A 12,050-nucleotide genomic window follows, 5' to 3' on the forward strand; every position below is an offset into this window, starting at 1 on the left:
CCTAGGATCCAATCCCATGTTGGGCTCCTTGCTCGGTAGAGAGCCTGCTTCTTCCTCTCCCTCTGCCCCCTACTCGTGCTTGCTCTCTCTCTCTAATGCTCTCTCTGTCTCAAATAAATGAATAAAATCTTAAAAAAAAAAAAAATCCGTGAGGGTCAAAATAAAAATCTGGTCACAGTGTGCTTGTCCGGGTGTTCTTCTTGCTGAAATGGAAACAACGCACCTTTCCTAGCTCTAGCCACAGCAGGGGACTGCCTGACTCTGGGTACCTGGGGAGGGCCCAGAAGCCACCTGAGACATAACTGGAACCGTGGTTCGAGACCCTGCCGGAACACGCACTGTCTCGCCTTTGGCCTTGTCCAAGCAAGGACTTCATTTTTCTCTGCCTGGAGCTTGACCTCCATGTGACAGGACCCGTGCTGGATGGCTCAGCGTGACTTTGAACTCTGGGGAGGATTGACTCTCCCACACCCATCAGCTCTTCCTAGGAAGGATGCCCACAGGCTCAGCACTCACCAGGTGCTTTCCCTGGACCAACAAACTCTGGGCAGAGCTGTGGAATTCTTTTAAACAATGACAGGTGACAAGGCACCATGTGGATAAGGGGAGTAGGGTCCTGGAGAAAGGATGTATGTGTCTGCAGCGGGGAGCAGGGATATTGCTGACGAGAAGAGTGTATAATACCCAGTGCAACCAATAGTTCACGATACTGACATTGGCCAAGGAATATTCCTCTCCCCCTAATTCACCAGCTGGGAAAGGAAAGGGCTTGTGGTTCTCCGTTTGTGCTTTCTGCCTCTCCCCCTGCTGTAGAATCGCGCTAGTATTGTTTTAGATTGAACTGTTTTCCTAAAGCTCTGTCTTCAAGCTCTGAATAGCTTATGACCAGTTCTGAAAATGCACCTGCCTCCAGCTACAATCGCAAGCATCCACAGACCCGTGGAAAACACTCCTCCTTTGCTCCAGGATGTTCTCTCCTTTGCCTTTGCGTCTCCCCTTCCCCCACACCTTCAAATGAGTTTAGGTAGATTTGAATTTTAATCAGTTTGCTTGGTTGTTTTTAATGGGGACTGAAATTGAACTAGAGGCTGTTGACGTGTTCTGGGGCTCCCCAGTTGCTCAGCTGAGACTGGAGGCATTTCTCTCAGCCCCCAGAAAGGGACAGTGGCCACCTGCCTGGGTTTGACAGTCAGTGCAAGACACTTCTGACTGCATCTCATTAACTTGTAGGTGATAGGGTCTGGGGAGTGGGTAATGTGCTTTGACCTTAGTCTCTTAGGTCAGAGAGGGAAAGCTTTCTAGGGAGTGATCTGAATCCAGTTCTTGGATCACCAAGATCCAGGACACTCAGTTCACCCTGGGCCCCAATATCTAAAATAAAGGAAGGGAGGGAGATGCTGGAAAATGTCCTCGTCCCTGTACATCTCCCTCCCCACTTTGGTCCTACCCAAGGGTTGGGAAAGGAAAGGCAGGCTACACTTGCTTTAAGAAACATCAGCACCCTATTTCTTAAATCCAAAGGTAGCAACGTACATCAAAGAGAGAAGGGGTTTCCTTGAGCCTCTCTTCGTGGCAGGACCTGAGCCTTCCAGTGAGGTGCCAATGGTGCCAGCTTTGAAGTCCTACAGTCTGGTTTCTCTTCGTTCTTGATTGCATGCATTTTAAACTTTTCTGTTTGAATTAATATATCAAATACCCATCACCCAAATATGTAGATGTTACTATTTTGCGATTTTTAACAGGGAAATTATATATTACAAGTACCATTAAAGCTCGTGCACCTCCCCAAGCCCTCCCTGCCACTCCCTGCCTCTCTACCCAGAAGGTGGAGTCTGTCATCCCCGTGCATATTTTTGTACTTAACCACAAATGTCCATATGAAAAAACATTGTCCATATGCATAGTATTGCTTTGCACAGTTCAAAAGTGATGTTGAGCCATACAGATTGTTCTGTGGTCAATCCCAAAGCTGCTGCTCACTTGCTGAAATCTTGGACAAGGTGCATCACCTTTTTGAGCCCCAAGGAGTTGTGTTAAGATGCCAGTTGTATTAATCCCGGCACCGTCAAAGTGGGTGGGGATCGAGGCCTATTTAATACTATGGAGGCAGAATCAATAGGGCTTTCTGCCCACTTTGATGGGAGGAATGACAAGGGTGATTCTGGTGCAGATTAACGCTAGTCACTGAGGTGAGGAGCACACAAGGTGACGCTAGTCTGGGAATGTAAGGTGACAGATCCCCTTTTTGACCTGTTGAGTTGGAAGTGCCTGCAGCCCAGCAAGGTAGACAGGTTCAGGAGGCAGTTGGACATGTGAACTTGAAAATCAGGCAGTGGTACTAAGGTAGCATTGGCACTTTGGATTCCTGTAGCATCCAGTGAGCGTTACCTTCAGGCAGGGAGACAGCTCGGTGTGGGGGACTCCAGTGCTCCTTGCCCTGGGATCTGTGACGTGAGTCACCCTCACCAGATCTCTGCAGCGCTGGGCACAGGTGGCAACAAGAAGCCTGGGCTGAATCACCCAGTTGTCAGGTCAGCTTCAAAGGTTAGAGTTACACTGGAAACGTTTGTTTTCCTCTGTTAACCTGTTTGATTTTCTTGTTCCTGAAATTACATAAATTCTCTCTGAAGGTAATTTTCCCTTTCAGACTTGACCAGGCCTTTGTGTTAATAAATGCACAGACTTTATAATTAGCCCCTGCGTATGCTGCTTTTTATTTTCTGAGCTTGCCCCCCCTTGCTATGTTTCAAGGAGCCCCCACCTTTCCTGGAGTTGATGGCAATACCTGTGTTGTATCCTGTATATTGTTCACTCCCCAGGCACTGGGTCTGGGAATCCTAATCTTAGGTCTGTCTGAAGTGAGTATCCTCCAGGACAGGAACCAGGTGGGCCATTCACTGTTCTTTGTCCCTCACTGCAGAACCAGTTCAGGGTCCTTTGGTCCATCTTCACTAGTTAGCAGCTGGCTTTTCATAGGGAAACGTCTCTTTTTGCTTAAAGGAGAGATGCCTGCCTGGTCCCTGATCAAAGCCCAACTAGACATCCCGACAAGTCTCCTTTTGGATGATAGGATCGCTCAAGAGAAAGTGTGGGATGGGATGGGGGAAAGTTTGGGCAATTGCCTTTATTATAGTTGGGAGGATCCAAGAAGATTTGGGAAATTGAGGATAGGGAACAGCTATGGATGGAGTGGGACCCAGAAGCAGCTTGGGGACCAGGTTTTCTCTCCTCCAGGACTCTGCTTGCTTTCCTCACTGGCTCCCACCATCTTCTTTCCTCCTCCTTTTCTCTCTCGCATGCCCTGTCTCTCTGTCACTTGGTCTCAGTCACTATCTGGGTCCCACTGATTACCACCTGTCTCTCTCAGGCTTCCCCTTTCCTCCTTTCAACTCTCACCTGGCTCGGTTTCCATCTCCACCCCCAGAACTGGCAGCTGCCTTCCTCAGACCTTGTATCTGGCTCATAATCGCCCAGACTCCAACACCAAGTGACCTTTCTGCTCTATAGCCCATGGCCATCTGGCAGGAGTCTCTCTTGTGTACTGGCTTCTGAGCTCCTGACAGAGGGTCTGATGGGTTCAGCTCACCCTCTGCAGCCTGGCCACCCTGTCCCAGGCTCCTGGCCAGCCTAGGGGTGGGTCCCCCTCAGGTCAGACACAGCCTGGGCTGGTCAGCAGTGGCAGGTGGCCAGGGTTACAGAATCCCCTCCCTCCCCACCAAGGGCTGTGGGCAGGGTTGGAGTCCCTGAGAAGGGTATTTGTGGGGCCAGGAGTTACCAGGTCCATGCGGCACAAGACGCATATCCGAGAAACCCTCAAATTAATGTATATCAAGGAGGTGATACTGAATTTGACTAAAGCTGTGAATGGGAAGTCAGGGTTTAGAAACTGTTTTCTAGTCTCCTCTGCATTAATTCAAGGGTATACATCTCTGAGTGATGAATTTAGCATCTTCCAGCCATACCAAACATGGCATGAAATTAAACTTTCAGGCCAAGTGTTCATTTCATGCATACATTAGAGTGCAGGCGTGGATGTGGCTGCTTCTGAACAAAATCATCTTAGTGCATAGGATGGAGAACGGAAACGAGGCTGTTTTTCCAGCCACGAAGACTTTTGATACGTGATTTGAAACATGCATCCCACAAAATGGAGATCCCGTTGTAATATTCTCCACCAGGGCAGTTCGTGGCAGAGGGCATGTCATGAGTCCAGCTCAGAACACTGTGAGGAGGCTGGGACGTGCTGCCACCCTCCCCCCTTCCCTGAGTTCCATGGCTGCTGGTGCCACACCCCTGCATCCCTTGTGGTCTTTACTCATAGAATTGGCTACTAATACATTTTCCTGGAGTGTGTGAAAACGGGCTTAGAATGAGAAAAAAAAAACTTGTCCCATTTTTATACAACTGGAAAACATTACAGAACTTGAACCTTTCAAGTTTCAAAAAAAAAAAAAGAAAAAGAAAAAGCAACCTACAAAATCCAGCTTGTGCTACTTAGTCACACAGAAACGTGAAGAGGAAGGGAAAGTGAGTCGCTTCCGCTTCACAGGTGGTTTTGATTTAGAAAATGTGCCTTGAAATTCAGTACAGAAAAGGGATTTTGTTTTGCTTCTAATAAAAATAAAACTACTTTTGAATAGTTCAGGGTTCATCAAGTTATACGTTTAATCTTTTTTCCATTTTTGTCTACCTGGATATGCTCATTATCTCGCCAGCTGCCAAGTCAATCAGCGTACATTGTGGGAAACTCTCGTCCCCCCCTCATCCCAAGTAGGTGGGATCCAGTTCTGACAACATGCGTTAATCATCACTAGAAATACTGGCAGGAGCTGGGAATGTTTGCGTTCCTCGGGGACAGCTTAGCTTCTCCAGATAAATATTCTAGTCCAACTGACTGCCTTCTCTGGGTTTTCCTTCCCCAAACTTCCTCCCCCATAAGGCAGAGGAGCCAAATGCAAAGTGTTGGGTCCCTGGTAATTTACAAAGCGAGGATAATACTTTAAAACAATTGGCCTTGAGCTATCGTTGGTATTCAGTAATATATTGGTACATAAAAGTTCCTTCTTGCAGAATTGTACAGCAGCGGGATGACTGTGTTTGCCCTCCAAATCCAGTCAGATTACTTTTGAAAGAACTATTACGGGTTGGACTGCCACATTCCTGCAATCTCTATATTAAGAACTCTGTCTCTGTGGCCTCCAGCTATGAGGCAGGTTGTTACAAGAATGAAAAGGGGGGAAAAAATGCCTTTCCTTTGTGTCTCCTCTTTAGAATAAGAAAATCTATTTGGACATTATTCACACCTACATGGAAGTGCATGCGACTGTGTACGGCTCCAGCACAAAGAATATTCCCAGTTACGTGAAAAACCATGGTATTCTCAGTGGACGAGACCTGCAATTTCTGCTCCGAGAAACCAAGGTAGGTTTTCAGGAATTGTGTAAGAACCCGTCACTGATGTTGTTTACAGTTTGTTTCCGTTGGCGTTGCAAATGGGATCAGAATCTCTCATGCTGTCTTTTCAATGCTCTAGTAGCTCGTTAGGTCATTTCCGGGCAGTGGTTTTCTAGATCAGCCATGGCTGTAAGGTTAATTGTGGAAGGACGTTGCCACGGTTTACAACTTACTTACCAAGGACCCACGCTGTGTCAAGCAAGGCTCTGGGGATCCGGTGGCAAGCCCTGTCTCAAAGGTCAGACCTCCTGATCAAGCAGCAGCTTTCATGTAAGCTTGCCTGGGGTGCTTGGCTCCCCCACCTCCCCAGTAGCTCTATTCAAGGAATCGGCCCCAAACTGGCTTTTCTTCACACCTCCTCATTCAGAAAGTTTGTATTGGACACTGAAGAAGTTCAGACAAGAGGAGGGTCTCTTCGGGCTCAAGGCGCAGGGAAGGCACCGTGAAAGATTTGGAGGTGGACAGTGGGCAGGGCATGCCTGGCATCAGGAGAGATGAGGGAGAGTCACGTGGTGGAGGCAGAGCAGACACATTCAGGAGGGAGCCACAAAGCCCCCCAGCGGCTCTGTTGCTGGGAAAGAGTTGGAGGAAACTTCTGGTAAGGGGCTGAAGGGCTGATTGTCACAGACATAGACACACTGCAGACCCCATGGGGTAACTAGCTGGGGGAGCCACTGATGGAGAACTGTTTGAGTCACATGATAACTGCATCGTCTTGACCCAGTGCCTGCAATTCTGCCGTGAAAGAACCAAATGACGTTAGAGGACTTGCAAACAGACTGGAGTTTGGCTTTGAAGAGCCAGACATGGTGCAAGGGATATTAGAGTGAAGAAAGCAAGTGTGATCCCTTCCTTAAGTAAGGGACAGGGTAGCTTGTTATCGACAGTGACTATCTCAGTTCTGGGCCCTGCCTGGTGGGGTTTTCCATGGGAAGGTCAGGGGAAGACCAAGTTGGGAAGAAGCTCTGTGGCTTAGGAGAGATTTCTCATTATTGTGCGACATTGGGATTTGGGAAAGTGTATTCACACCTGCTGCCCTGATTGATTCTCACAACAGCCCAGAGAGGTGGGTGGGGAAGGTGCTGTTGTTGTTAACGTCATGGTCACCAGGAGAAAGTAGGCTAGAGTGTTCGGCTGGCCCAGAGTCACTCACTTTGCCTGGGAGGCAACCCTAACACACGATTGATTGATTGATTGATCTTAGTTTTTGCAAATTAAAGCTCTGCTGGGCCCTTAAAGGCACTATCCTCATGAATAAACACCCAGACTGGAGAATGCTTAATGGACACTCACCAGCCAACAGAATATGTACCTCCTTTCTGCCTCAGTTTCTCCATGTGTGAATGCATTTGATCATTTCTACCTCCAAGTCATTTGGTGATACCATGAATAAAATAGTCGAGTAAATTATTTATCTCCTTAGCCAAAGATCTGGTTTGTGGTACTTAAGATCTCTTTTCCTTTGCAAGGTCATCTGTAATCCAATGACTGTTCATGGCAACCCAGAAGGGAAGTGTGCTCCCCAGTTTGTACTCTTGGCTTCCCGTTCTTTTTCTGTCTCAGGATGACATTTTAGAATCGCTAGAATGTCCGGGCCCTTTAGTGGCAGTGCTATTTTTTGCCATTTGCCTCATTTTACTTTTCCCCACATCAGATGGTGGGAAAAGCTCGAGCTCCTTTAAAATTACATTTGGCAGCGCTGGTTTTCAACAGCGTGTCATTACTGTCTCGCGCAGTCCTATTAACCCAGGCTCGTGAATGTCTTACTCAGCCTTGGAAATTTTAAAAGAACCCTTACTTCCCCTACCATCCACTTACCCTGTCAGAGGGCAGGAAATAGGCCGAAGCTGAGGCCCCTGGTGTCCCCGGGAGGGAAAGAGAAGAGGCCCGTGATGTCCAAGCCGTGAGCGGAAGGCTGCCTGACAGCCGGGGACAGCGGCCTGAATTTTGAGTGTGAGGGGCATGTATTTATCCTTGAGAAACTAGTGCCCTCACAGGCTATCACTGATCCCATTTCGTATTGCCTCTTCATCTGCCTGGAATGTATTAAAGCACTCCGAGTGGAATTATGGCTAAAACAGTCGGCAAATACGATGAAAATGAGGCCGTGTATTGCAGAATCTCCCCTCATACCTAGAACACAGCAGCAGGCGCTCAAATGAATGGAGCTTGGGCTTTGAAATAATGACACTAAAGACCAGTCAGGCTTTGCGTTTATAACCCTTTCTGCCTCTGACTCCTTCCTCTGCGTCTCGGAGCAATTTAAAAGCGATTTATTCCAATCCACGTTGAAAGTGGAAAACTGGAGATACAGGGAAGCAGACATCGGTGGAATGAATGGGATCGGCACACCCAGACTCAACGAAGAGGGAAGCGAGTCTGGTGCCCCTTCAGGTTGGGAGACAGGTGGAACTGATTGATGAGCGATCAGCTCCTCACTCATTAGTTTTCTTTACGAGCCGTCTTGGAAGCCCTGTACCCAGGCCCAGGAAACCCCGTGCTTGGCAGCATTTCGCCCCAGCGTGCCGTAAGGGCCCACGTGTCGTTAGCTGACTCCAGCCGCAGGGAGCCTCTGAAAATGGAGGAATTCGGCGTGATACTAAAATTGGGGCTAAAAGAGCCAGCAAGTTGTTGAATCTGAAAGACTCTTCTAATAAGCATATACATTTGGATGAATTAATTATTTATCAGAGGACCATGGACAAGGTTCTCCGTCTAACTGACTCCAGTACAGTTGAAGCCTGCACTGGGTGGCCTGTTTTTATTTGGAAGTTAAGTCCTCCTCTCTTTTAATGTCATTTCTTTCTTCTCCTTCCGAGTTTTAACCTCTTCCTGCCCAGCTTCCCACCCCACCACGGCCCCACGAGTCTTAACACAGGAAGCTCCTTATAGAAGGGGCATTCCCATCCTACACTAGATAGGGCGAGCATTCAGAGTGAGGCAGAACAGGTACCTCCCTTCCTACAGTAAAAGGTGAGAGCAAGTTCTGGCTGTGGAAAACAAGGGGGGAAAGCTGCTGCTGTTCATGCTGTTGCTGTACCCTTCGCTGCCCCAGCCTCTGGCCTGTCACCCTCCAGCACTCTGGGGGCAGGGGTGCGGGGTCATGACAGCTCTGCTGCCCTACCATGGCAGCTCATCAGCTCAGCTGTGGGACTCACCTGGCAGCCTGGGCAGGGTTGGATATACAGTATAGATTGTCCCTGTTCCATCCCAACCCCATGTCTCATTCCTCATCAACTATGACTTTTCCCATGAGCTTGGATGCTGATGACCAATCTCTCAAAAATCTATGGCTTGAGGTGGCTACCGGCCATGGAACCAGACTCATGCAGCTCCATGGTGGGAGAGAGACTTTGCCTATTCTGTTTACAGGTACATTTTCAATGCCTAGAACAGTGCCTGGCTTGTAGAAGGCCTTCAGATAATTATGTAAAGAATGGAGGAAAGAGTCAGGATGAAATCCATTAGCCATCTGGGATCTTGGGACCATGCCTGTAAGAGTGATTTCTTGCTTTGCTCATGAATCACGCACCCAAATCGCCAAGATTTCCACAGCAAGCAACACCGTCCTTCTGACAGCCCGTGCCCGCCTCTCCACCGTATTGCCCACGCATCACACAAGTGCCATCTGTGGGAGGGAGCCCAGGTGCTTGCGTACTGATGGAGCAATCCACCTTCCATCTTCCTTTTCAGGCATGGAAATGTGCGCCCTCAGATAATCAAGGAGGCTTCATCCTCGTGGCCAATACCTAAAGTTACTCCCATTCCAGCCAGATGGGAAAAAAAAATTGGGGTCCACTTGTACTCCTCTCTCCCTCTTCCCTGCCCACATACATGTGTAGAATGCAGAGTATATGGCGGGGTGCTTCAGTAACTTCTCTGACTTCAGGAACAAAAGCACATCCGCACACTCAAATACACACAAAAACGCTCAGCATCTCGTCCTCACAGAGACGCTTGCTTGCTGGAAAGATCTCATCTATTAGTATTTCTTCTTTGGCTCATTTTTCTGACAAATGTGTATTCACCGCTGAATAAATTCCAGGCCTTACTCCAGGCAGTTTTGCTACAGGGATGACAAAGGCACTGCTGCCCACCAGTGTTACACAGATGTGGTAGAGGAGGCAAACAGTTAAACTGGGGACCTATCGCAATGTGAAAAGAACACAGGTAGAAGTAGTAATCATAAAAAAGAGGGATACCAATGTCAAACTTCTATGATGCTGTAAGCAGGGTCAGTCGTTTAGTTGTGCAAAATGTTGCACTGTGAATTCTGAAATCCCTTAAATAAGAGCAGAAGGTTGCTCTGGAGGACAGGAGCCAATTATCAGCCATATTTCAACATGGTGCATTTGTGTTATGGTAGCACGCATGATCACAGGGATTTATTACAGTACTCCTGGCTGTTTTCTCTAACCCTTCTCTGTGCCCTCTCCATGAGTTATCTCTTGTCACAAGAGCCCTCTGTCCTCAGTACTGTGGGAGCCCATCCTCAGTGCAATGGTGAATTGGCCTGTAAACAGTTCGTGCTGGGCAGCTAAAGATGGTCTGCATCTACGGTCAGAAACTTATCCAAGTATTTCTCTTAGCCACCCCCCATCTCCAAGTTAATGCATTTATAATACAAATTGCAGTGCATGGGATTTTGAACTGGCGTTTCCAAATGACCAAAATGGGTGAACTTCAGGTCTTGGTATAGTTGTTGGTGTTGTGCTTTTATTTCTGAAAGACCTCTTGGGTAACAAGGATAGTCTGGGAGCCTACCCAGTGAGCTGATCTCTAAGAAATAGCCTTTGACATAGCTGCCGATTCTGACAACCTTCAGGCACTTAAATATACTTGGTTTGTATCATTGTCTTGTCTCCTTTGGACCTTCTAGCTCTTTACAAGAGAATCTTGTAGCTTAGGTTAGAAACTTTGGCAACCCATGAGAGGGTATATAGCCAAACCTGAATGGGAGAGATTTGGGCCACTATTCTTTTCCTTCAAGCATTGAATGCAGAAGGGCAGACACATGTCCAGATAGAGACTTTTTAGGCTATATGAAAGTATCACCTCTCAGAAGAATATATTTCCTCCATATTCGCCTACCATATGGATTCTGTTTAAAGCTATGAAAATTCTTTTTAAAGTTACATTACCAAAAATAGGGGGATTCCCAGTTATTGTATGAAGAAGAAACAAGGCTTAGCAATAGTACATGGCTCGTGGGACTGGCCTTTCCACAAGGCAGCCACCATAAACCATGTCTTCTCACTCTTCTGATGGATGTTCCTCACCCTTTTTTTTTTTTTTACTCCAGGTACTTTATGGAATAGTGAGAACTCTTAAATACACGTGCAGGTGCCAAACATCTTGTAAAGCCCACAACCACAACTCACGCACACCTAAGCTCTAGCTAAACAATACAAGGTCATATGTGTGTGCAGCTGCATGAAGTTGGATCTGGATTCTGACTCTTGCTCAGTGAACATTTACTTCAGTGCCAAACCTTAGAATACATCATTTCCATGAAATATCTCATTTAATCCTCACAGCAGCCCCATGAAATAAAGCACAATTTTACACATGACAAGACAGTTTAGAGAGCTTGTGTTACCTTGACTAAGGTCCCATAGCTGGAGAGAGTACATTATGAATGGACCTCTGCTAACAGTTTCCCACAGTTATAGAACTAGGAAGTGAGGCTGTCAGGATTTGAACTTTGGTCAGCCTAAGTTTAGACCCTGTGCTGTCAGTTACCACATTGCCCTGATCACTTTATACCAGTATTCAATTTATTGGATAAGTTAAGACTGATTCATTGCTCAAACTCCCTCCTGAGCCACTCCACCAATTTTAGCCAGTTCACGCTAGTCAGAAAAGCTTATGTCGAGCGGGTGTCTTCTATTTTGGATCATCTTGACATTCCCCATCAAGAGTGACTGGAAACTGGCCAGATTCACGTGGTGTCTTCCTAAGAACCACTTTTATCCATGTTGAAAGGATTCCTTGTTACCTGCTCCAGTTAGGTGTTTAGAACAGTTCCGTTTTTCCCTTTCACACAGGATAAGACTCCAAGTGGTTTTACTGAGCTGTTGGTGGACATGTAGGAACGTCCCAATCCTGTGCCGTGAATAAAATCTGTGGTGCTTCATCTGTTTTCTCTTGCTTCCTATTAGTTCAGAAATTTAATTGTAGAACATGTAATCCCGGGTTTAGAAATGCTTACTGATGGGGAGGAGTTGCATTCATGACGATGTTCCGTCATCTGGAATATCCTCATTCTATTCGGGGCTTCTGAAGGCCAGATGAGGTATAAATAAAATGGGCCCAGTTTCCTCTTAAAAAGTGAAGCCTCTGCTTGAATGCATTCTTGTGATGCCCCCGTGCTGAGGACATCTGTAAATAGCACAGTGTTGGGGAAGCTGGGGTCTAGGGGGGAAGGCAATTTAGTGTGGTTAAGGCACCGGTATATGCCAAGACCATGACACTCAGGAGTTGACAGGTTCCCCTTTGCTGGTGAGGAGCTCTCTCTGCCTGCCCTTTTTGTGATTCAAACCTTAAGTGTGCTATTTGACCTTAATACATCTGCTCCATTATAACATCACAGGTAA

The 12,050-nt window shown here is 47.1% G+C and overlaps 1 protein-coding gene across 1 annotated transcript in view; it reads left to right on the top strand.

The window, feature by feature from the left end:
• MGAT5 (alpha-1,6-mannosylglycoprotein 6-beta-N-acetylglucosaminyltransferase) overlaps positions 1 to 12,050 on the top strand; it is a 312,019-nt gene that overhangs the window by 265,628 nt on the left and 34,341 nt on the right. Inside the window, exon 13 of the mRNA XM_080799785.1 lies at positions 5,272 to 5,421. Within this exon, the coding sequence (XP_080655911.1) occupies positions 5,272 to 5,421 (150 nt within the window). The remainder of the gene's footprint in view (positions 1 to 5,271; positions 5,422 to 12,050) is intronic.

The sequence above is a fragment of the Martes martes genome (genome assembly GCF_963455335.1).
Source record: "Martes martes genome assembly, chromosome: 3".
NCBI lineage: Eukaryota > Metazoa > Chordata > Mammalia > Carnivora > Mustelidae > Martes > Martes martes.